Raw genomic sequence first — 26,906 nt, forward strand, 5'->3', positions numbered from 1 at the left:
TCTATGATGCCTCTGTCAATGGTTTCTCATACAAACACAAATATTCACCTCCTTTCCTCAGTTCAATGTGCAGCCTTTCTGATTATCTCTTATCGCTAGGCACCTATTGCTTCATTTTGCATGCAGAGAGACATATACAGGAATGGGGCTTGTCAGGTGTGGGGTCTCCTACTTAATCATAGGTAGAGATAAGCGAATCGCAGATTTAATTGAAGTGATGCCCTTCGTTTGATCTGTGCTCCGCTCATGAAGCCTCCAGGTTGTCAGCACTGCTGTGCTCCCTTTCGCTTCACAGCGGGTGCTGGGGAAAAGTTTTCCAAATCCTGGGAAACTGGAAGAAGTTTCCCAGGATTGGATCCAGGTTTTCCCGACATCCTGGGAGGAGTGGCAGGAAGCCGAGCAGCACTGACAGCGCTTTGCTTGAATCTGTGATTGACTCATCTCTAATCATAGGCTACTCATGAAAATTTAAGAGAAAATCCCTTTAAGTTATATAAAATCTACTTATGCACACAACCACAGCATATATAGACAGGAAATGGATATCAGTTGTAGGCAAACTGCAGACTGACAAGAAAATAAACTTGTGAGGTTCTGGAAAAGTCTGGTGTACTAAAAGTTGCCTAAAATCTCTGTACCTGTGATGGGAAAAAATAGTATGTATGACCAATAACCACCACAAGTATACATAGAAACCAGTTTATTTAAGGATATCTACTTTATTTCATGATTTCTAGGTGTTCAATGTCCCTTATAAGAAGCAGTCATGTAAAACAACATGCCACACTATTACAAGGCACTGAAGTTTTACTTTGTGCTCTAATGCAATAAAGAAAAACAGCACCACTTTCTCCATTCAGCAGCCTGGTGCTGAATACTTACGTGAACTGGACTCTATGAGGTCTCTGATGGAAGTAAGATGCGAGAAAGGGGGCGGCAACAGCAAGGTCCAGTTTTGCTGTTGTAGAGTAAAACAATGAGACCTTCTAATAAAAGGGTGAAAGACACAAATAGAAAATTTACATATGTAACAAGAAAATAACAATTCTGCATGATAAGGAGTGCTGTGTACAAAACCGCTGTATTACACAGAAAAATCTAAAGCAAAAGTACATTGTATACTTAGTTTTTTTTTTTCTCTTTAGTAGTAAAACGGTGGAGAGAACAGTTATTGGTCATGAGTTACAGTTTTCAGGAAATATCCGACATGTTAAAAAAGCCCAGCATACAGAAAAAGAGCGTCGCTCTCGCTGTACCCCCCAGTGTAATGTTAAAAATAAAATGTACATTTGTGTTACTGGCAGTGATTACCTTTACAGCTTTCTACCTTTACACTGACATAAAAAAAAAGTTCAACACTTGATGGAAATGATTCAGGTTTAAAATTACCTTCATAGGCAACTAGATCATACACTAGCCAACACTGTAGTGAAACATTTACCAAAAAAAAAAAAAAAATAGAGTTCTATTACGGACATCACATAATGCCCACGTCATGTTCATTGTGGAAAAGAATGAACACATCCAGACTTTTGGCTGTGGGTTTTCTGAAGGTCCAAGAGACATGGTTAGGCTTAAGCCACTTCTGTTTTCCTTGACTTACTGTATTCGTTCATTGTACAGTTCCCATTGTGCCGAGAGTCTCCTTCATCTTCATCATTGGCTTCTTCACTCACAATATCCAAGTCATCCTTTATGTTATCCTTTTCCTGAAAGCAAAGCACAGAGACTTGTTAGTCTTTAGGCAAGCTCAAAATAATAAATGTATATAGAGTAAGCAAAGGGCATTAAGGTGGCCATACAAGCTTCAGCCATCAGTTAAATCTCCGGCCTGCTCTCCCCATACACAGGAGCATTTGGCATGGCCGAGCGATCCTGTGTTGTCAATGGGAAGGGGAGGGTAAGCCTCAGCGACAGTGCTCTGTGGCTTATCTCTTTGTGAACAAAGGGGTCTGTGATTTTCTATTACAGCCAACCCCTATCACCACCGACATCATCTGTCAGTGGTCGTTCAGAACTGCCCCACACATGTTAGACTGATGGCCGAATCCTGCTGCGAGCAGTCGGTTGGCTGACAATTTTGTAGGGTGTAAACTGTGGCTGGGAAAGCATTAACTGTGGTTAGCAATTATAAGGGAAAGTGTGGTAAAAGCACCACTATCAGCAGGTTCGGGCCAGTGAAGCTGCTGATGTGCGCCAGCCGCTAATAACCGTAGGACAGCAGTGCCGCTGTTACTTCTCCTATGGGGTCCAGTACTGAGCAGATTTTTGATAATTCCCGATATGCTCACTAGGCTGTTGTGAGCATATGGGGCGTTCCCCGGGCACATGCGCAGTAACAAGCAGCCTAACTATGCATATATGAATATGCATAGTAGGCAGGCCGGGAGGGCAGGCTAGGCAGGCTGAGTGGGTGCTCCGGGCAAACGGGGAACGCCCCTAATGCTCGGAACAGCCTAATTAGCATATCAAGAATTATCAAAAATCTGCCCAGTACTGGACCACGTGGAGAAGGAACAGCGGCACTACGGTCCTACGGTTATTAGCGGCTGGTGCATATCAGCAGGTTCACTGGCTCGAATCTGCTGATAGTGCTGCTTTAAACTGTGTCTGACAATCAAAGGGGGAACTGTGGCTGGCAATTATGGGGGGGCCTGTGGTTAGTAATTATGGGGGGGGGGCTGTGGCGTGGCATCTATAGAGGCACCTTCTAACTAGACACTGGTTATTGACAATTATTAGGGAGTTTGTGACTGAATAGCCATAAAGGCACCTGTGGCTAGTTATATATGAGGGCACCAGTGGTTAGCCACCTATAAAAGGTACTGTACAAGCTACTAACAATTATAGCAAATCTGTGGCTATGGGAGAGTCTGTGTGTCCTTCTAACACGTAGCATTGTTTAAATGGCACTAATAAGAATAAACCACACGCATCTGTTTTATTCTATTAGATCTGTTTTGTTCTATTAGAATAGAAAAAAAAAAAACACATAATCTGATACACATATCATCTGTTTGTTGCAATATGGCCATGGTGTGAACACAACTCATACCACCCAGAATCCATGGAGGCCCCAACTTCCATCTGCAGAATGGATTTCACGCTGATCAGGTCAGCATGCTTTGTGACAGGTACACTTAAAAGGTGAAGTCCGGGGGTTGGACTTTTTTTTCAAAAGAGCCGGGGGTCCCCACCTCGGCTGCTAACTGACCGAGCGGGGCTGACATGTCACGACCCGGGTCCCTGCTCAGACCAAGAAGCACCTGGGGGACCGGGAATTGGAACAGGGCACAGTGGACCCCTGCGCTGGAGCTGGGGAGGTAGGTGTCTGTTGTTATATTGAGCCACCTTATCCCCAGGCCCATTGAAAAAATAAAAATGGCCGACACGTGTCACATTCTGAATATATATTATTTTTTATTTCTACACTTAGCAGCTGCACACACATTGTTCTGTACTGTTTATACAGACAATACAGGGGCAGTCCCCAATAAACAATAAAAAAAACACATTATTTCTCAGCCAGAAAAACTGACAAAAAATTTTGACATTAGTGTGTATGATGCATCAGGATAATAAACACCAACGAAACTGGTGGCCTATTGTAAAAAAAAAAAATAAATAAAAAAAATCCAGGAACTTTACAAGACTACTGGATAATGTTTCACTATTGCAAAGGCTGTGATTGCAGGACACATCAGTTTGGCCACTGTGTTATCCTTCTCCAAGCCAATGACATTTATTACAGTTATTAAATCTGGAGAACATGACACTCCAGCAGTATAAGGCCATCAGAAGCTGCTGACGTGCACGGCTTGTTCCTGTAGTCATCACCACTGCACTCCAGCAGGACATATTTCTGAAGGTTATATTAGTGGAAACAGAAACAAATGCTCTGTTGCAGGCTCTTATTACTGGAACACAATATAACACACCTGCTTGGACTGACAGTATAAAAGGATTACCGTAGGATCCTGCATAAGTTCTCTAGGAATGGCTTCTGCAACTTACACTAGATAGAGACAGTAGCTGTAATAAGAAAACAATGCAGCGCTTACCCTGATCTTGTACTTATCAAAAGAGTCTCTAATTTCTTTGTCTTTATTGCTATTTCTCTTGGATGAAGAACGATCACTCTCCCTTCTGTCCCCGCTGTGATCCCTTTCTTTCCCTTTTTTCTTCTCCTTCCTATTTTTACTGAGAAAAGAGTTAAAGTGTCACAGTCATTTACATTTTATTGCAGAAATCAATAGTACAGGCGATTTTAAGAAACTTTGTATTTTGGCTTATTAGCCGCAAAATGCATTTTTATCATGAAAAAGCAGTTTGAAGCTCTCCCCCCTGTCTTCATCATTTTCTATGGAGAGGGGAGGGGTGGAGGAAGATGAGGCATTAAAACAGGACAACAAAGAGTTAATTGACAGCTACATTATCTCCTCTGACAGTCAGCATTGACCCTTACTGACCTCTATGACCTCTGAATACTGGCTTTCATGCTGCTCCTGCTGTGTAATCCTTTGTTCTCTGCTGCCGACTAATCTCCCTTCTTCCTCCCCTCTCCATAGAGCAGACAGGGCCCGACTGATGTAAAAAAGAGTCGAGACTAAGCTTACTGCTTAGTCTAAGGGCCCTATTACACCAACAGATTATCAGACAATTTTTTTTGAGTCAAAGCCAGGAATTGATTATAAACAGAGAACAGGTAATAAATGAAAGACTGAGATTTCTCCTCTTTTCAAATCCATTCCTGACTTTGGCTTAAAAAAAAAAAAAAAAAAAAAGTTTACTGCTGCGGTTAGGAGAATAATTTTTGTATGGCTTGATAACACTTTTAACAATACACTTCTAATGGAATATTACCTTCTAGGCGATGGAGACCTAGAAACCTTCTTCCCTGATTTGGAATTTTTAGGGGATTTGGAAAGACTTCGACTTCTCCTTTTACGTCTTTCCCTGAAACAAAAAGTGTTAATAATAAATAAAATTACTACCCCTTAAAGTGTTATCCTGCTTTTGACAATGCCTAGTAGTTGAAAAGGCATACATGGCATATAAAAGAACTAGAGAGGACAGGAAGAGAGGTAATGGATATGTTTTTCTGGATGGAGATTAAGTCTACTCAGATACCAGAATAAAACATTAGGGGAATAGAGGGTCTAACCTGCTGACACTGCGAGACTTTCTGGCAGAGGAATGGGTCTTAGAGGGGCTCCTAGACTGTTTTTCCTTCTTCCTTCTATCAATTTTCTCTTTTGTTCTTTCTTTCTCTCTAGTTTTGCTTCTGTCTTTGTCTCTCTTCTTTTCTCTGTAGAAAGCAAGGTTGAAACAATGAAAAGTCAAATATTCTACTAAAAAAGTATGCTGAGTCAGACTTCCTGGTAAAAATAATAATTATTAATTTCTATTGTAAAAGGAGGCCATAACATTAAGCTACACAATTAAAAGCCACTACTACTGAAAACTACTGGAGTGCTTTTTGCCTATCCCAATAGTGCCATCTAGGGTACAGAATCACACACAACCAAACAAACTCTATATACTACTGTAAATGTCCATGTAGTTAACCCCTTAGTGACCTAGCTATTTTCTTATTTTTTTCACCAGCACCCTCCAAGAGTCACATCGTTGTTATATTTTGGCCGACAAAGCCATGGAAGGTCTTTTTTTTTTTTTTACAGGAAAAGGTTTCATTTATATTGATAACAAAGGTTTACATATATATCCCTTTTTTGATCTCTTTTGACGTTTTATCAGAAGCGGATTAACAAAATACAGCAATTCAGGAGTCTTATCCTGGGTAAGACGGGGGGATTTTATTTAATTTCACTTTTACACTAGTGTACAGCGGCATGTAACAGGTTACACTCCTCCACTCTGGGTAGTTTTAGCGGAAGTACGACTGTCATACCCATTAGTGACTGCCGTAAAAAGGTGTATTGGTGGTCACTAAGGGGGTAAAAGGAAAGAGATCAACACCAGTTGGGCCGCTCATACAGGACTATGTACAGGAGTAATGGCACATTAAACAATGCCATCTGGTCATACCTTGAACGTGATCGGCTTTTTGACTTGCGTCTGTCTCGTGATCTAGAGCGTTTTTTGTGAGGACTTTTGGATCTCCTGCGTTCTTTATGCCTAGAACGGGAACGGTTCCTTGACCTGCTTCTGAAATAGTATCAACAAGGTGGTGAGGGATTTCTGCCTCATACACTACACTCTTCTATATTGTAAATGGTATCAATATAAAATGAGGTTTGCTGTAAAGAATGCCACTAAATGCTGTTAAAAACAGTTTAGACAAGATGGCTGCATCATAAAAATTATGAAAAATAAAAATATACAATGAGAAAAACTGAACAGATTAGAAAAAGAATAAGATTTCAATATGTGAAATAAAATCATTAAAAAAAAAAACAAAAAACTTTCTATAGACCTTTCCCATTACAGAACCCCAGCTGGCAATCGCCTTTGTCTATAGAGGGGACATCCAGAAGATATAAATACTTAAACAAGTTTATACCTATGCTTTGAACGTGACCTTTTCCATCTGGATCTGGACTTGGAGCGAGAACGGGATCGCGTTCTGGAGATTTTCAGTGTCTTTTCAATTGGTTTGCCAGTTTCTGTTGAAAATAAAATAATGTAAATGAGTTAATAAAAGACAAAGTCAGAGGTATAAAGTGGGATAAACACTGCCAGCAGTGTAATTGCTCATCAGCATGCATGTTACAGAAAACTCCTGGCCATTATTCACATCCTGGTCAAGCACATAGACAAAAGGGGCAAAAAGTGTATGAAATCTAAAAAATAACTATTTTTCATTGTTTTTACTCTGCTGGGTCAATCATATCGCACCCTGTAGAGCCTCTCCAGAGGACGCCGTCCAATCTGCAGTCTGAAGGGACAAGAGATGTTGTCTCTCTCGACATTGGATCGGCCACAGACGATAAACTGATCCCAGAAGGACCTAGTGATCAGCTATAGTCTGTAGAGGAACTCGGCAGCTGGCAATTGGTCTGCAGTAACCTCTATACAGTATTATGCAGCTGTGTCCTTTCCCCCGGAGCACGCCATGCCCTTTATAGATAGTTTACCCCTGTTTATGTACTTATAACTCCCAAAAAGGATCATTTTAAGGCAGAGCTAATGGTGTAGATTTTATTTCATGACTCTCTACTGCTCGCTGGAGCATCGGCTTTAGGTCAGTATGGCCTCACAGTTGGAGCTGTTCTATCACAGTGACAGTCAGAAAAGTCAAGGAAATTGTAATGGGAATGGCAGGTGCTGTCACACACAGCTGCACTGCACAATGGATGCTGTACATTACCATCAGTGCAAAATCGGTCAAAGCATGACAGCTCCACATAAAACAGACATCACTAAATAGACATGTATGCCTTTAAAGCGCTGCTGTTTAACTTTTGACATGTCGTTTAGACGTGAAAAATTGAGACTGCACCAAGGTCAGAGACCCAATTCAGTCCCAGTCCAGCTGCCTGATCTGACTGACAGAAGAGATGGGCTCTATAGTCTTATAGTCATATCATGTAACCAGCCTGGGAGTAAAGCACGCAGTGGTACACTTTCCTCTTCTTCTGAAAAGGTAAGATAAATGACTGCACCGCTTTGAATGATTCACATATAGGTAATCTGCCAGCTGCAATTCAGTTTCAAACTGCTGCCACTGTTAGATAGCTGTTAGGGCAAGGAGACCTATATATCTGACAGATATCATATCTGTCTGTGCTTCCAGAACATAGAAAAATGCTTTTACTCTCTGGTGCAAAGAGTCTTCACCAAGATACAAAAGGGCAGCAAGCTAAAAAGCTTCCTCACGCCCCCTGCCATCCCTATCCCGGCATGACTGAGCTGGAAGTAGGGAGGGGGGGGGGTGAAGGAGCATAACAGGCCTCAGCACTTCAGGGGCTTGGGAAGGCCTCTTTGATTCTTGCACTGGAGAAAAGAAGCATTTTTCTTTGTTCTGGCAGCATAAAGGTACCATGTTTCTCCTTGACCTAACATGTATCAGCAGATTGAAACCTGATTTGCAACTGACAGATTCTATTTAAAGGGGTTGTCCAGCAAAGATCTTTTTCTTCCAAATCAACTGGTGTCAGAAAGTTATATAGATTTGTAATTTACTTCTATTTAAAAATGTCAAGTCTTTCCCTACTTATCAGCTGCTGAATGTCCTGCAGGAAACATTTTATTTTCAGTCTGACACGGTGCTCTCAGCTGACATCTCTGTTTGGGGGATTCATAGAAAACCGAGACTCGGCCAGAGATGTCAGCAGAGAGCACTGTGTCAGACTAAAAAGAAAACAAAAAACAACATTTCCTGCACAACATACAGCATCTAATATATATGGGAAGACTTGAGATTTTTTAATAGAAGTAAATTACAAATCTGTATAACTTTCTCATATCAGTTGATCTGAAAGGAAAAGATTTTCGCTGGACAACCCCTTTAAAGAAAACAAAAAAAACATACATTTATTTACTTTTAGGGATAATGGGGACATCTTATACCTTACAAAAACATCTTACTCTTGCCGTGAACATTCACAACCAACAAGCTTAAGCATATCACATCACCCACATGCAGCCATATCATCATGCTATTCTACTGCCCACTAGCAGAGACATAGGGTATACACTTTCCCAGGGGCATCCATTATTATAACACAACTGAATATCTGGAAAATAAAAAAAAACTCACATTGCAGTCATGCTAGGAATGCTGAGAGTTGTAGTGTGTTCCCAGTCCTGTACACTTATAATGCAATGCACAGTAAGCTACAAATACCAGCCCTAGAAGATCCACAGTATCCCATCCACCCCTGCAAGTATCAGTGCCAATAGAAACAAGTCCTTGTCATCAGCAAAGTGTAATGTCTGGTTGATTGACAGTTATTAAAGCCAATCATTTTTCTGCAGAGGAAACAAGGAGAAAAAAAAAGCAAGAGAAAAAAAAAAAGTAACGTTTGTACGTGACAATGCTGCAGTAGAGGGCATGGACATCACTCGTGTTTGCAACAGGACAAAGCATATCCAATATATTAAGCATCACCTTCTGATTTCTACTGAACATGTGAATTAACAAAAGGAGAGGAAGGGGCTGACTGACTAAGACACCACCATGACAAGGAACATTAGCAGAACTCAGACGACCAGAGCAGCAGTCTTATTCTTCATTGATCAATAGGATTTTCAGCTCTACCTCCAGAACCATTCCCCTGACCAATTTATAGTGAAAACCTTAAAAATTCTGATCTGAGTGGCATTTCTATTGTCACCCCTCTTGACCCCAGTTTGGGTGTGGGGTTTTGCAGCTCAGTTCCATTGAAATTAATACAGCTGAATTGTAATACCACAAACAACCTGAGGGCAGGGGTGGTGCTGTTTCTGCAAGAAAGTAGCTGTGCATTTCTATATCCCTTTAAAGAAGTTCTTCACAATGGAGAATCCTTCAGAGTTAGGGTCCTATTAGATGGGCCAATGACAGCCCGATCAATAATCTAAAAGATCGTGGCTCATTTACTGAGCCTATTTCACCTCTTGATTATCGTTTAGTAAGGGCTGCACAGTCATCGTTAGAGATGTCCGTGCAGCCCTAGCCCTAAACTGTTCATACATTACCTCTCCACGCTCCCAGTCTTCTCCAGCCTTCTGCTCTCTTTCCGGCACTGCGGCGGTCCTGGCCAGTGATTGGCTGAGCAGCCTGTCAGCTCAGAGTAGCTGCAGTGCGCTGTACCGGGAAGAGAGCAGAAGGCAGGAGAAGACCGTGAGCGTGGAGAGGTCGTTTATAAACAGTTTATTTAATAGTTAGCCGTCGGCCATACATTGCTATTACACGTATCGATGCGTGGCCAATGATTTTAGTTTCTTATTCCCTGACAGCATCACTACAATAAATCACATGGGTGTGTAATGCATGGAAGGACTGGGTCCTCCAGAGTCAGAGACACTCTTTTCCCCTGACCTCTACTCTGGCCTATACATGGGAACACTCCTTCATTAATTCTATATTCCCTCGGAGTACTTGAAAAATTTGTTGTAACAGACAACCTGTTTTATAGCAGTCATGGGTGCGCCTCAACTAAACATGGACTTACAACACTTAAAAACATAAGACAACAGAGGACATTATAAACTGAAAACAGTGGTGGGTAACCTACCTGGTTCTATGGCCTCTGAGATCAGTGACTGGGCTTCTCGCACACGCTTCATCACTTCTTCTAGTTCCTTTGCTGCAGCTTGAGGCGTCAGTTCAGGAGGCTTAACAATTGCATTATTAGAGTGATTTATTCTGTGGGGGCAGTAAACACAATTCTTAGCCACTATAAATATTTAGCAAGGGCAAAATATACCAAATAGTAATGTATACAGGATATATTAAAAAGTTGTAGCAGCTTTCACAGATTTGACCTTCTTTTAGTTAAAGAGGTTATCCAGCGGAAAAAAAAAATTCTTTTAAATCAACTGGTATCAGAAACTTAGATTTGTAATTTACTTCTATTTAAAAATCTTAACTTTTCCCATACTTATTAGCTACTATATTTCCTGCAGAAGGTCAGGAACTGTCCTGAGCACGAGAGGTTTTCTATGGGGATTTGCTACTGCTCTGGACTCGGCCAGAGATGTCAGCAGAGAGCACTGTTTCTGAATGTAAATAAACAACACTTCCTGCAGGACATACAACAGTTTATAAGTATGGGAAGACTTTCGATTTTTAAATAGAAGTAAACTACAAATCTATATAACTTTCTGACACCAGTTGATTTGAAAGAAAAAAATTTTTGTTTGACAATCCCTTTAATCTCAACTAATCTCAAAAAAATCTCAAAGAAAAATAGATGTTAAAAAATAAAGTTGAGGCACCAAAAAATGTCAACGTCACTGGATCTACTTAACTGTAATGTAAATAATAAAACAAAATCCGGTGAGAACCTCTTTCAGACGACGCATTATTAATGTTATGCTATATAATGGACCTATGAGAGGTCTGCAAAACCTAAGAACAATCTGCAGTTCAGTCACGGTTCACACTGGCTCAATGATTTCTTTGTAACACAGACATGGCAGCTATGCCTGATCTCAAAGGAACCCTTCCGGCCTTTTAATTGGGTCTGTCAGGTTTCCTAAAAGCTTCAGCCATTTCTAATACCAAATATGATAGTTTGTGACGTGAAAAAAATGCCAAATCCCTCATGATTAAACGCTTATACATCAAACCAAATGTTAAAAGGGAACTATTTAACCATTTAAAAATCGAAAGTCTTCCCGTACTTATCTGCTGTATGTCCTACAAGTGTTTACTTTCCAGTTTGACACGGTTCTGCCACCTTTTTCCATGACAGGAACTGTCCAGAGCAGGAGAGGTTTTCTATGGGGATTTGCTACTGCTCTGGACAGTTCCTGACATGGACAGAGATGGCAGCAGAGAGCACTTTGTCAGACTGAAAAGAATACACCACTTTCTACAGGAGATACAGCAGCTGAGACGTATTGAAGACTTAGGATTTTTAAACAGAAGTGCCCGTGTAACTTTCTGACACTAGTTGATCTAAAAGGATTTTTTTTTTTTTTTTTTTTTTTGCCGGAATACCCCTTTAAAACAGGAAAATCTCTAGTCACTGATTTTAAACCTACTTGAGAGGTCTATCACCAAACATAACTCCATTAAACGACAGGGCCCTCATCACAGAATTCTGGTCGGAGAATTCTACAAAAGCAAAGCGTGTGGGCTGCGTCTCATCTCCAGCCATACGGACAAATCTGACATCTCCGACTTGTTTAAAAAACTCAAGTAGTTGCTCTGCCGTGGTTGTCTGAAAAACAAGAGATGAAAGAGAAAACGTAAGAAGCTGTCAGCATGTTGATAGCTGAAAAAATAAAACAAAAACAATAATAATACTATACATTTATTATTACTGTATATTTATTCTGTATTATTGTACTTTAATGTAAAGCATCCAACAGGTTCACATGCACCAGTGTAATTTATTTTCTGTCTGGTAATGGAAAACAAATGCAAACACTCACTACCTGGGAATTCAGGTTTCCCACATAAATTGTTCTCCTGATTTCATCAACCTTTGTGGGGTCAACATTTCCCACTAAATGTGGTTGTTGCAATTCGGCAAGTGAAGATATTACAGGTGCGAGAGCTGGAAGAACTGGTGTAAGAGTTGGAATAACTGGTTCCAATGGTGTTGGTAAGGTCGCTGCTAGTGTGGTGAATGGGACGCTGAGCTGCAAGTAAAAATAAAAAGCGAATCAATGGATAAAGGAAGTAACAGTAATCATATAGCACAATAGTTCATGTAATAAATACCATCTGAAATAGACAGAAATAACTATCCATTACTAATACTGGCACCCTGAAACAGCTATGGAATAAGCTAAAATGGTCATTGTTGTTGTTTCAAACAACTTCCATCTGATAGCCTAGGTGATTTGTAACATATTTGTAGACCATATTATTAAACAAAAAAGACCGGTTACTCCAGTAAAATTCCTTAAAGCGAATGTACCACTAGACATGAACAGAACGGTGGTGGCATGGGGATGCCGGCACCGCTGTCCTTTTCTGATCTCCCATCTGATTCTATCTGTCACAGAGGGGAGGGGGTTTTGTTACACTGGGGGCCAGTAGGCCAGTCCCCAGTGCTTCATGCCAAGCCAGTGCTTGGGATGGACCGGTGTTTATGTAAAACACAAAGCGATGTACCTAGTGGTAAATTCCCTTTAAAGGCTTAAGCACTGTGTCTCACTTCTCTGCAAACTGCTGCCCCCTGCCTGCTGTTAGGAGTATTGGGAACAACACATGGGGTGGAGCTTATCTAGTGCTGTAAAAAGTAAATCAAGGCAACCATTTTTTCTCTACCCATAAAGGTCCAGGCAGCTGTCTCTTGTGTAACTGTGTGTGTTGGTTGGTTCTGTCTCCCTCATATTCCTCCCCCTTCTGTATGTCATCAGCAGTAGAAGTTCTCTGATTAGACTAGCACTGCTCATACAGCACCTTGCAAACCCTGTGCATCAGAAACCTCAAAAGAGACTTAGGGGCTCAATAACAGCAGTGAGAGTCCAAAATCACTCTGTGACCACCCTGTTAAAGGAGAAGCCCGTCGAAAATTTTTATTCAAGTATTGTATTGCCCCCCAAAAGTTATACAAATCACCAATATACACCTATTACAGGAAATGCTTATAAAGTGCTTTTTCCCTGCAGTTACTACTGCATCAGGGCTTCACTTCCGGGATAACATGGTGATGTCACTTCCTGGATAACATGGTGATGTCACTTCCTGGATAACATGGTGATGTCACTTCCTGGATAACATGGTGATGTCACAACCCGACTCCCAGAGCTGTGCAGGCTGTGGCTGCTGGAGAAGATGATGGCAATGGGATGCTCAGTGTCCCTCCAGTGCTCTGTGCCCCTCAGTGTCCCCCCTGCCATCATCCTCTCCAGCAGCCACAGCCCGCACACCTCTGGGAGTCGGGTCGTGACATCTCCATTTTATCCAGGAAGTGAAGCCTTGATGCAGTAGTAAGTGCAGGGAAAAAATGCTCTTTTATAAGTTTTTCTTGTAATAAGTGTATATTGGTGATTTGTATAACTTTTTGGGAGACAATACAGTACTTTAATAAAAATTTTCTTCAGTTAATGATCACCATCAAAGACTGTAATATAGTTCAAAGACTATCAATCTGCAAGTAACAACAAGCCATCCTGACACATTCCCAGCATCTGTTGCATGAGAAATCTATACATGCAATGACACAACGGTACGTCACTACTGTGAAGGATGCTGGAATCAGGCTATATTGAATGTCACCATTTTTGTGGCTAAATCAGCCATCCCAATTAAACACTGTTATTTGCCAGTGGTTTCCACAGCTGGACACATAGCAATCATATGATTAGCAGAGCGGCTTGCTTTGGAGAAGTGGACATCCCCTTTAACACAGTTACAGTTAGGGTTGGCAGTTTTACTTACCAGCGGTACATCCACTTTCTCTCGTCGCAGAACCTAAAATCATACAAATAATTAGCCGATAAGCACAAAATAGGGATAAAGAAAAGTTTAGTATACAAAATTAAAGGGCCACTCCAGAGATTAAAAATTGCTCTCAAATCTTCTATTTCTTCTATTTAAAAAAATAAAATAAAGTCTTCCAGTACTTATCAGCTGTTGTATGCCTTGCAGGAAGTGGTATGTTCTTTCCAGGCTGACACAGCACTCTCTGCTGCCACCTCTGTCCGTGACAGGAACTATCAAGAGCAGGAGAGGTTTTCTATGGGGATATGCTACTGCTCTGGACAGTTCCTGTCACAGACAGAGATGACAGCAGAGAGCACTCTGTAAGACTGGAAAGACAACACCACTTGCTGCAGGACATACAGCAGCTGATAAGTATTGGAAGACATGAGATTTCTAAAAATAAGTAAATCTGTATAACTTTCTTACACGTTGATTTGAAAGAAATTTTTTTCTTGATCACAAAAACAAGGTGTCAATCATGAGATTTGCCTAGTGAAAATTCCCCACTCACCCCTGCTGTTTGGGTCACCACTGACTTTCAGTCACAACTAGTTACAACATGAGTACATGAAGGAAATTCTCTTCCCTACCATTTGATTTAATAATAATTATTATTATTATTATTATTATTAATTTTTGTTTATATAGCGCCAGCAGATTCCGCAGGACTTTACATATTTAATGATTTTTTTCCCAGCTTTTATAAACAGCAGAGAGCTAAGACGCTCCATATCATAAAAATAAACTGGGATCTCTGCAACCAACAGTGACGGACAACTCTGTGGCTAACCACTGTATGAACTCATCTACTATATCACTGGTCTTTTAGATAAGGCAGAATTGACCTTCTGTAGCATTCTTACATTAGGGAATATACATATAAAGATAAGAGGTGAAGAGTCTGAAAGGATTTGATAGGTGATAATTCAGTAGTTCACATTTAGTAAGCCACATAAAAGAGGCTGATCTTCTGCCACAACACAGCACCCAGACCCCTGGGTCTGCCAAAAGTAGTTTTTTTTTAATGGAAGTGATACCTTAAATGGGTACTGTCATGAAAAAAATAAACTTTCAATAGGTCAGAGAGACATGTGAAAAGTTGTGAAAAGAGTGTTCAGAAGAACAAGTCAGGAAAAGTCAGAGCGCCGTGCGTTAACTCTTGGCACTGTTTTTTTTCCGACCTGGTTGGCCACATACATTATATGTCCGTCCAAGTCTTATAACACAAAACTTCTCCCTGCTCATTTAACTGATCGGTCAGGGTACTCTCAAACCTCGACCGATGTCTCGACATGATAGGATTCGTTTAAGTTTGCCATGTGCTCATTCGGCCAACAGCTCTCTCTTCCAGACTGTGCGTCTGTTCTGAATGGGGAAAGGGGAGAAAGTCACTGCCAGAGAAGACTTCCCCGAAAGCAAAAGAAAACAGATCAGGCATGCTGAGATCCAACTGCCCGATCCTAAAATCCCCGAACATCTTTTGATGTGAGAAAGTTAAGAGGCCTCTGAACACATTAGATGGTTAGCTGATCACATTGAAATTGACAGGTCCAGCCACCATAACGTGTTTGGGCATCAGTCTAACGTACATTGTATAGTTACATATTTCTGCCCTTATTACTTACAGATGCTAGCGGAGATGGAGTAGGTGTAGGAGTAGGTATAGGAAGCAGACCTGCCCCAGGAAGCAGGCTGGATAATGTTGGAGCCGGTGCCAAGAGGGAAAGAGCCTTGGCTTCTTCAGGTATTTTACCTGTAGAGGCAACAATCTTAATATTAATATCAGGAAATATGTGGTTCTGTTAATACTTCTGAATTTTAAGCCACTACATAAACCAAACAAAAAAAGGACTAGTATATCCTTAGTAAGAAAGAATAAAAACTCAAGGTATTTTCACCCCTCCTGTAATTACCCTGATCTACAAGGAAATAAAATAAAAGTGAGGAAAACGTCAAACACTAAATCTCATCATATGGAATTTTACTTATATAACTGAATAGACAAGTATTTAACACTTTGAGCTATGGGTCACCTGTACTGGAAACTTAAGGTTCATGAACCAAACGATATCAAGCATGGAGCCATTTTCCAGGGCGCTGTTTTCACGCTGATCGAAAGTTGTGTTACACATGACAACCGTTCGTGTTGGCTGCATCACTAATAGCACACAGAACATCAGATACAGAAAAGAAGAACATTTTTTAAAGTTTAATCCCCAAAAAATGCAGTTACCAAATTTATTAAATAAAACAAAAAGTAAAGTAAAAGAAATAAGTATAAAACAAATGGAACAAAAAAAAAAAAAAAAAAAACAGGGAGAATGACATACAAGTCCTCATGAATTATTTCTTCCTCGGTAAAGATTATTGTTTGGGGGTTACTGGACTGTGATGTAGCGTGGGAATTATATTTCTAAACAAGTCACAGAGGATAAATTTAGTTTTTATCGGTGCGATTATGGTCAATTAGGTAACACCATGCAAGCCAACTAGAGAAGGGCACAGGCCTACCACAGCCGAGACAAAATATCAACACTCCTGGGTTTTAGTTATATTGTCACATGTATCTACCTTCAGATTGTTGAATCAGAACTATAGGACAGTGATCTAGCCAATAAGCATGGAATATGTAACATTAGGCACGCGGTAGGAATAGTAGACATTGCTAAGTAACCTGTGCAAAGATTCTTCAACAGAAAAGTGGAAGAGGCTTCCTAAATCATCCTTAGATCGCCCATAAAGGAGAGCAGCGGTCTGCTGCCAACGCTTCCTCTACACAGAGTGACGGCCAGTAGACGGTCACTATCCTTATCGTTTTAATAGAACATGTTTTACGGCAGCAATCGGCCGCCATGGTGCATTTCTGCCTTTTAACATGAACTATTACATCAAACTATTATCGGCTGAAAAACAGCCAAGCACAGGCGATAATTGTTTGGTGTAATAGGGCCCTAAGGGGGAGGAGCAGCACTTAAAGGAGCAGCTTATGGGTGACAGTCTGACTAATGGGACCCCAACCAATTATGAATGCTTGGCCATTGTTTTATTCGCTCTCAATAAGACTTCTGAAAATGACTGAACACTGTCTAGGTTCTATGGGGAATGGTGCAGTAACAGAGTGTACACACCATCGCTGACCTCTGTTCTCATGATTGCAAGTGATCCCAGAAGTTGGACCCCACCAATCAGTTAGGTATTCCCCATCCTTTGGATCACTGATGACCTTTTAATCTTTTAATAAAGAGGACCTCTGGCCTCCCCTGAACTGTTTTTTTTACTAAAACCTTTGTATTCCCTATTAAATACTAATTCTGGAGCATCTTCTCATATCGTTCTGGGTTTCTATCCCTCTGTTGTTCTTACATAACCCTATCAAGCATCTCTGACATCAGGTACCCAACCCACTTAAAGGGATATCCCCATTTGGACATGGCTGCTTTCTGCCAGACAATACTTTTAAGGAATCACCTTCAGGTAGATATACAGAGGCATTAAATTAATTCGATTTTTCCTCCTAATAACGTAAGCATAAAAAAAAAGGAAAAAAAAATCCATAATATATATAAAAAAAAGTAAGAATATATAATAAGTATTTAGTTTTTATTAAAGTGCATCTGTCACTTAGGCTGCATTCACATGTCCCGTGTTTGCTCCATGAAGCATGGACAAGGAATACTGGAATGAATCCCAGGACAGCAAGATGTATTAATGGGAAACTGTTTGAATGTTGGCGCCACTGTAATGACAGAGCCGTATAGTTGTGTCATTACAGCGGCACGAACATTCAAAAAGTTTCTCGCTCCCAGGATGATATTAACACATTATGCCATGCGGTGAAACAGCCATTCACCGTCCGTGCTTAGCCTCAAACTGAAGTAAATAGCTATTAGTTTAAGAGTCTTGTCACACCTTTATAAGTTGTTAATGGTTTTACTTGGCCAAAAAACTACTTAGATGCGGTCCCAGAGTATCAAAGAGGCATGACCTGGGACTCCACTGTGCCCTGAGCTGCAGCACCTCTCCGCTCTTTATTCCAAGGAAGCGGCACGCCAAATATTCAGATGTTATTCCTATATTATTACGCTGGTGGATGATTTTGAGTCCTGTTTCCTCTGGACTTTTTTTTTCCTTTTGACTATTTTTTTTTCCTTTGGACTTTTTTTTTTTTATAGATAAACAGAGTCTATATGTATTGTAAAGTGCTTTTTGAAACACCTAATAAATGTTATTTTTAACTAAAAAATAAACAGTATGCTGACTATATGAGGTAATATATGATTTCCTCTCAAACTTATAACTTTATACACTTACCATAGAGGAAAGGTGATTACATGGACATCAAGTAACCGCATTAAACACTGACCTACAGCTGGCCATACACATCAGACAGGTTGGTAGCTGAACAACGGTCTGATGGAAGATTATTTTGCAGATGCAGTCACACACATTTTAGTCCATATTTCACATTAAAGTTATCCTGATGTACAGGATCAATGACACCAGGTGATAAATCTGAAACTACCCTGAGAAAAATTTCCCGAAAAATCATGTGAGGTGAAAAAACACATCTTGTCCAATTTTTGGTCAAAATATGACCAACCATCAGTTGGCTAAAAAGATGTTTGTCATTAAAAGTCACTCAATGAACGGTTGCGTTGGGTGAGATTGTCCGCTTCTACCAACTTTGAACTAATGTGTATGGGTACCTTAAAGGAGTTGTCCACTTATAACCCCATGAAATAGAATGATCGCAGGGCATCACACTTCTGGGACGAGCAGCAATCGGCTGTAACCTGCAGGAAATTGTTCAATATTCCTGCAGTGCCACAACAAGAGAAAAGATGAAATACAACTACTACTTGTCTGTGCAAAGGTCGCCATACACCTTCAATAACTCCTCATAGACATGCTACAGACTTTCCACAGCAGATTATTGTGTGGAAAATACGTAGCCTATTAGAGTGGCAGCAAAGTGGATTGGATTTGAAGAAATCTCGTCCATGTGATATGTAAAGACCTTAAAAATCTTAAAGGCAACCTGTGGTGTAAATTTTAAATCTACGTAGCAATTTGTGCTGCAGATTTTTTTCCCCCCTATTGACTTCAACGGAAAAGTTAAAGGGACTCTGTAACCTCTAAAACAGCCGCTAAACTTAAGTTATCAGTAGATTATACACTCTGTATACAACTCTGATCTGCAATTTTTAACTTTCTTGCGTTCCTTTGCTATAAGCCCACAAGTGAAGGAGTGTAAGTAGTCCTCTCCGTTATATTCTTGAGCTAAGCAGTCTTCTCTATGCATCAACATGCCCAGTTTGTAGGTTTACAACAGTGAAATACAAAGGAGTAGAAAGCTACAAATTACAAATTTGGAATGAGCATCCTTTACCCTACTTAGACACTTTAGTTTAGAGTTTTGAGGAGAGTGGGTTGGAGGTGACAGAGTCCCTTTAAAGAGGTATTATGGGCCTAATGTACAAATAAATATGCCACTGGGGTGGGGGATAGAAAAAAAATACTTAGCTCCATTCCAGCCGCAGCACCAATTAGCTCTGTCCAGTCAGGATAAGGACCTTCCATCTCAGCCGAACACTGGCCAAGTGGGACACCATAGTTGCCAGCGACTGACTAAGCCAGCAGGTCCTGCTCCTGAGCACTTGTCTCAAAAGCAAAAAGCTGCGGGAGTGCAGTGTGGGACTATGTAAGTATGTTTTTTCCCCCAACCCCTTGGGCCAGAATACCCTTTAAAATTAACAATGCATGCGATGTAACTTTTAATGCAGATTTTGTAACCCTACCTTTTAAAAACCATGACAGACATGCTAATACTGACCTGATCATATTAACAAAAATATAAAAGGGGAAAAAATATCAATATCAAGGTAAAAATGTAAATTACTAGTACAAAAGTAATAGCAAGAAGAAGAAAAAAAAAAATAGTGGACACTAAGTAACCACATGCACAAAACTAAACCGGCTAATGGTAAGAATTACAAGAGTCATCTAAGTGTTTATACATCATAGCTCTAAGGAGGGTTGAAGGGACAGGTAACATTTGTAAAAGATCACTGTAAAAAAAAAAAAAAAAAAATTATATATATATATATATATATATATATATATATATATATAAATGATACAAATGTAAACTAGTATTAAACTAAATTATTCCCACACCAGATCAACAAGCGATCCGGCACTACCATTTCAGCAGTGGCTAGAGCACTACAGAATCAAAGACGTAGTAGTCTTCTAGACCCAGGATGTAAGAGTATCAACCCTGCTAATACTCTGATACTCGGGAGGCATGATTTATGGCAACAAAGAAATTAATCACACAAGACATTGGCTAGTTTACATAGAGGAAAAACCTATTATATATAGGAGGAGAGGTAAAAGTAGCAAATAAAATAAAAGAGGGAGGAAAGAATAAAAATAAATAAAAAAAAACACAACAAAACAAAAAAAACAACACACAGAGACAGGGCGTCCATCTTCGGTAGTCAGACTCCGAGCTCATCCTCACATGTAGGTTTTCCCTTGACGGCTGGTTTAGTGGCCTTACTCAGGCATGTGTAACAGATCTGCCTTGGCCAGGCTAGTCATCTAATAATGCACATATAATCACACAAAAGAGAAAAAAAAAAAGAAAAGAAAAAAAAAAAGAAAAAAACATACAAAACCAAAGTGTTAAAATCCATCTGCTTTGAAACATGGACATAAAAGAAAATGAATGTTCTGAATGTTGCTCAGGTTATATAGATCCCTATAACAAGGTCCATTTACAGTGGTGAAATACGTAGTCATTAAAGCATTGTTTCAACATAAGGTATCAGTCATACCATATAGCGGCAAAAAGAGGACAGGTAATAATGACTTATATAATAAACAAGATCTCATAATAGGACTATCTCAATCAGGCAGTACATTATGAGTGAACCTCATCATTTGTTTAATTAATAATGGCTGTTGTTGCAGATTGCAACACCGGCTGTTATTAATTGAATAAATACATTGCATTTACTTCAAAGGAATCCAGTCCGTAGTGTATACACTCCGGCTGGGATTCCTTGCGGCCGCATTGAAAACTGACATGTCAGCTTTGCGCGGCTGCTATTCATTTAATAGCGGCTGCACAAGACTGAAAGAGCACACAATGTAAAATGTGGCTCAGGTCGCACTTTACATTGTCAGCTATGGTGAATTGGAATGCGGGCACACCTGAATGCACCCGCATCCGAATTAAAAACAAACTGACACCGGCCATTCTGTGACACGGCCGCGTCACAGAATGGCCGGTGTCATACATAGTGTGAACCCGGTCTAATAGTGCTACATTTGGTCCATTTCCCAAAAGTATACTTTTATTTTCCAGGACTCAAAAGCATTGCAAACCATAATTTTGAGAATAGCAAAATGAAAGTATATGTTTGGGATATGGACTAAATGCAGTGACTAGGGCCCATTGCGGTATACATCTGCATTCCAACATATAACTTTGCCCTGAATGTGAACATAGCCTTAAGGTTATACATGCTACACACTGTGTGATACCGAAGTCATTCATTATGAGAAATACCCAATACTGATGACATACTTATAAAGGAGCCCACAGGAACAATGTACAGATATTTTGCTTCTAACATCCTAAGTTTGAGGCCATCGATGTTCTTTGTTGACATCTCAGGTGTAACCTTCTCCTGTACATGTATAATAAAAACGCAAAACTTTCTTCTTCATCCATTATATACAGGTTAATGGCAGAAAAAAAATGGAAAAACTAAGAACCATCAGGAAATATGTAAAAGAGTGATAAAGGATAGGACTCTGTTTAGACTGCCGTGTGGGTGGCTTCACACACTCTTTACTTGATTCAGTTTTAAAGCCAAAGCCTCAAGGCCTGGCTTAGACACCGGGTACCGTACTGATCAGCTATTCAGTGCCTGCACTATACACAGTGGGCAGTAGTGGTGGTGACACACAGCAGCAGCTGAGCTGCAGTAACTAGGTCCGGCCACTACACAGTGAACAGGGATAACCGCTTCCAGCCACATACACTGTGTATTGCGGGTGCTGGACAGCTTAATAGTGGGGTGCCGGGTGTCAGCACCCTGCTGATCAATGGCTGATGACCTATACTTTGGATAGATGACCAGTATGTTTTCCCAGAAAGCCCCTTTAAAGACTGAACAGCGTACTATTTTTGTTTAATGCGTTGCCTGAACATCAATGCCAAGATCTCAAATTTATAGAGATGCATACATGGGGGAGATTGTGTACACATCTAATGACAAGGCCTGTATCTTGTTTGTCTTAAATAAGCATCCCAGGTTTCCTGCCAATCTGCCCCACTGTTTGGCCACTTCCAGGTTATGGGGGCGTGACATTGCAGGTCTGCCCAGCCAATCAACAAGTGAGGCGGGACACCACCGCAGTCACTGATTCACTGAGAGGGACTGCAAGATCACAAAACTAGGGCCCAGAGGTGGCAGAACAGCAGGAAGATAGCAGCAATACAAAAGGAGCCAGGGAGGTAAGTACACTTTATTATTTTCAAAGAACCTATCCCCGGGCAGGGCTGGGTACTGGCCACATGACTTAGCTACTGTAAAAAAAAAAAAAAAAACGTATGGATGCAGGTGTGCTGGCATGAAACAGTCGGCACTACAAGACTAGTGATAGTAAAGGTGAATTATATGGGCAAAAATCCCTGGGGTGCCTCTTTAAAGGGGTTATCCAGCGCTACAAAAACATGGCCACTTTCCCCCTACTGTTGTCTCCAGTCTGGGTGGGGTTTTAAAACTTAGTTGCATTGAAGTAAATGGAGCTTAATTGCAAACCGCACCTGAACTGGAGACAACAGTAGGGGGAAAAGTGGCCATGTTTTTGTAGCGCTGGATAACCCCTTTAACTGTATGTTTTTGCTTGTGTGTATCCTGAGCCCACCTAAGGCTACGTGCACACAGAGAAAAAGTGGCGGAATTCTCCGCCAGACTCCCTGTCATAATGACAGTCTATGGGAGGCTCGTGCAGCTCCTCTCTCCACGGTGAAAAATGAATTCCGCCACTGTTGCTCCGTGTGCACGGAGCCTAACACTAAAAAAATGCAAAAATCCAACTGGAGTTTTGCAATGTCTTTTGCACTATTTCGACTCCTACAGAGCCAGCCTTTCATATAGTAAGGATAATCCTCCACTGTAAGCCTAAACACACACAATCACATATAACTGAATACTAGTTAATGCTTATGCAACTGCTGTAAAGCAAATCTTTCCCAATAAAACAGTGGGGGAGAATAGTTAAAGGGGTTGTCCAGCGGTCAGCCATTTTTAACATATTGCTACAGGTACATATCATAGAATAAATATGTTATCCTTACCTGTCCGCACTCCCTTGTGTCCTCCGCAGAGACCGGCGAAAGGAGGACATGGAGGGAGCACAGACAGGTAAGGATAACATGTTTATTCTTTTACATACACCAGGCCGACTGCCAGACAACCACTTTAGAACTACTGCACAAAAACAGTACGCATGTCAAATGCCTATATGTAACTTCAACTCTAGAAATAAGTCAGTCATTTCCTTACCCAGATGTCAGTAATTTAAAAAACTATTATATTTATAAATAAAAAAAAAAACTGAAATAAAAAAAAATAAAAAACAAAGAAAAAAAACATTAATTTTAGTAATACAAACAGGTAACACAATCTTCAAAACACAATAAAAAATTAAGTAAATCTGTATACTAGGTTCTAAACTGCTGACACTGTTAGATAGCTGTTAGGTTGAGGAGACACATGGTACCTTTCATATAACAGTCTGTGCTTCCAGAACAAAGAAATATAGTTTTATTCTCTAGTCCAAAGTGTCAGAGAGGCTTCCCATGCCTCTGTAGTGCTTCAGGGTGGAATGTCTCCTTGCTCCCCCCTATCCTTTCTGCTGAAAGCTGAACACCAGGCAGTGATAGGGATGGGAGATAGGGATTTGTACAGGAAAATAAAGACAGTTTTCTACAATTTAGAAGCACAGATATATGAAAGAGATCATGGAGGAGATTTATCAAACATGGTGTAAAGTGAAACTGGCTCAGTAGCCCCTAGCAACCAATCAGATTCCACCTTTCATTCCTCACAGACTCTTTGGAAAACGAAAGGTGGAATCTGATTGGTTGCTAGGGGCAACTGAGCCAGTTTCACTTTACACCATGTTTGATAAATCTCCCCCCCATGTGTCTCTTTACACTAACAGCTATCTAACAGTTCCAGCAGTTTAGAAGGTGAATGGCAGCTGACAGATTCCTTTTAAAATGTTACTGTTAGTAAAAGAGATTTTAAGAAACTTTGTAATAGGTTTTTTTAGGCCTCATTCTGCAGTCAAAAAGAAGTTTTGGACCCTCCCCCCCCCCCCCCACACACGTATCTGTACATTATCAGGCAAAGCCATCTTCATTACAGAGGAGCAAAGTAAAGAGGGGTTTACCGAGTCCATTATAATCTATGGAGGGGGAGGGGTCAAGGCGGATGAGTGAACAGGAAGGTGAGACAAGCAGCCCTGCTGTTTGGACACTGTCTGGGTAGGTAAAACGCTGGATTCAGAGGTCAGAAAGCTCAGTGCTGGTCTGGGAACTTGGTGAGATAAGACTGAAGGATGTTGTGTTGTGCAGGGCTGCCTTTTCTTCTCTCTGTGTCTTACTCGTCCCCTCCCCCCTCCATTGAGCATAATGGACACAGAAAAGCTGCTTCTTCTGAATTGAGGGGGGGGGGGGAGGCTGCAGCTTTTTAAATACAAAAGGAAACTTTTTTGCTTAATAAAACCTATTAGAGTTTCTTAAAATGTCTTGAACTATAGATACTGATTTCTGCAAAATGACATTTAAATGACAGTTACACTTTAAGGGTGCATTTACACGTACAGGATCCACAGCAGATTTGATGCTGTGATCAGTTATTTAGATCAAATCTACTGCGGATCTGCGGCTTAAAATCTGCTGCAATACGGTAACTTTCTTTTTCTCGCCAAGAGTAGTGATCTAACAGAGAGAAACATCAGGAGCTTGTCTATGTACAGGGTAAAGCCTGACATAGTCACACCATCATACAGTTTATAGGGTGAGCTATCTGCGCCGCCTCCAGCAGTCAGGCTCCCAGATCAGTACTTGTGAATACAAAGGTCACTTTCCTCTAATATAGTGTAGTACATTGCAGCAGTAGACAGAGTCTTCTAATTTTGGCTTATATGCTACAGGACCTTTCTTTAGCTGTGTGCCAATTGCCTGAGCCAGTGAACAAGAATGGAGTAGTAGTAAAGCTATGACTAAATCATTAGGTTTCTAAGTAGTAGTGGACATTACAGAAGGGCTTGTGACCCCATCTATGAGCCACTTGTAAGCATAGAGCTCTTGCTCTAGTAGAAATAGAGACAGCAATTCATGTAAAGGAAATGTGCCACCTAGATATTCATTGCCCAATTTAAAAGAAACTAACAGCAGGTTAGGAGACTGTGCCATGCTGATATGTTTCCAACGGGACGGGGATGCTAAGAATACAGGTAATATTCTTACCTTGATCCTCAGCCACATTTTTAAAGAAAATTTGTAGGCTATTTCATATGCTAATGAGGTGTTTTGGCGCACTGGGGCGGGACTACTGTCCCTTCTAATGAATATTGGGGAGGCGCCCTACAGTAATATCACTCTCATCACTGCAGAGCAAGAGATATATATTCATTCAAATAAGAGATTCTTAGGAAGCAGCAGACAGAGAAGAAAAAGCAATAGGGGAAATAAGTGCAAGGAACAATGGTAGGCCAAGCGATGTAAGATTTAGGAGAGGGACCATACCTATACTCTGCAGCTGCTTGGAGACTATGCATGATAATACTAGAACTGTGATAACTCCCTAAACTAAGTACAATGAACAGCTGCTAAAGGCATCCATCTGTAATCCTAGCCTAAAGGATAATGTTACAGTACTCTGCATGTCATCTGTATTCTCCCAGTTAAACCTTTATAGCATTTCATATTGTTCAATACCTCTATATGAAACTACATAGAAACGTTAGTGTTAGGTGTGGATACAAGACCATGGTAGTATCAGCATCTAAGACTAGGAGGCATACGATGCATCAGATCCAGGCCTCACATCACTTTAGTTACTGTACACAACTGATTCAGAGATGATTAGAAAATATTATGTAAAGACATTACGTGTAATGTTAGATCACGTCAGTGTCAATACTCACCTTCTGCACAGGGAACAACTATAAGTGCTCTGTCAATAAAAACCGTGTTGGTTAGATGCTGGGCCACACCGACACTTGATGGCTCGCGAAACTTAATATAGCATACTTTGGAGGAAAAAGCAAGGGGCGCATTGCTGGAAGATAAAAGAAGGAACAATTAATCTTAGCCATGTCGCACAGAGAAGGGGCAAATCTTTCATTACAGTTTTCTTTGTTGGTTCCACTCATGGTTTTAGTCTTAAAATACTATGAGTGACCATTGACATAGAACACAGACATAGATAGGGAATTCTCCCTGCAGTTACGTTCAGATATACACAGGTTCAGGTATTCACTTAGGTAGTTTGGCAGTCTATAACTTAACATTTTAGGTAAATAAAAGAAATCAGACAAAAAAGACCCCCAACTTTAGACTAGACTGTGGACTGATTTGAATCCCCTCTCCTGAAGGTGGATGCAGCCCAAGGACTGCCTGGAAAACATGTTGAGGGATTTAAATGCAGATAGTTTGGGTTCACACAAACCTATTGTAAGTTCACTAATCTTATGTTGCAGATACAGCCTGCCAGGGACTTGTTTACATCAGCTGTCTCAGAAGGGAGGAGGGGTGAGA

At 40.6% G+C, this 26,906-nt stretch overlaps 1 protein-coding gene across 2 annotated transcripts in view; it reads right to left on the reverse strand.

Annotated features, from left to right (window-relative positions):
* Positions 1–685: 685 nt before the first annotated feature.
* Positions 686–26,906, reverse strand: part of SREK1 (splicing regulatory glutamic acid and lysine rich protein 1) — a 31,364-nt gene continuing 5,143 nt past the window's right edge. Inside the window, exons 2-13 of one of the 2 annotated variants that reach the window (XM_069962998.1) lie at positions 26,294–26,427; positions 15,679–15,806; positions 14,009–14,041; positions 12,052–12,258; positions 11,656–11,834; positions 10,182–10,312; positions 6,524–6,626; positions 6,049–6,168; positions 5,165–5,308; positions 4,864–4,956; positions 4,062–4,200; positions 686–1,709 (exon numbers count right to left, since the gene is read on the reverse strand). In XM_069962998.1, coding sequence (XP_069819099.1) covers positions 1,575–1,709; positions 4,062–4,200; positions 4,864–4,956; positions 5,165–5,308; positions 6,049–6,168; positions 6,524–6,626; positions 10,182–10,312; positions 11,656–11,834; positions 12,052–12,258; positions 14,009–14,041; positions 15,679–15,806; positions 26,294–26,427 — 1,546 coding nt within the window. In that variant the 3' untranslated portion in view covers positions 686–1,574. Of the gene's footprint in view, positions 1,710–4,061; positions 4,201–4,863; positions 4,957–5,164; positions 5,309–6,048; positions 6,169–6,523; positions 6,627–10,181; positions 10,313–11,655; positions 11,835–12,048; positions 12,259–14,008; positions 14,042–15,678; positions 15,807–26,293; positions 26,428–26,906 lie in introns of both variants that reach the window. The other variant, XM_069962997.1, reaches the window with a different exon arrangement.

This window comes from Dendropsophus ebraccatus, chromosome 3 (genome assembly GCF_027789765.1).
Source record: "Dendropsophus ebraccatus isolate aDenEbr1 chromosome 3, aDenEbr1.pat, whole genome shotgun sequence".
NCBI classification, from domain to species: domain Eukaryota; kingdom Metazoa; phylum Chordata; class Amphibia; order Anura; family Hylidae; genus Dendropsophus; species Dendropsophus ebraccatus.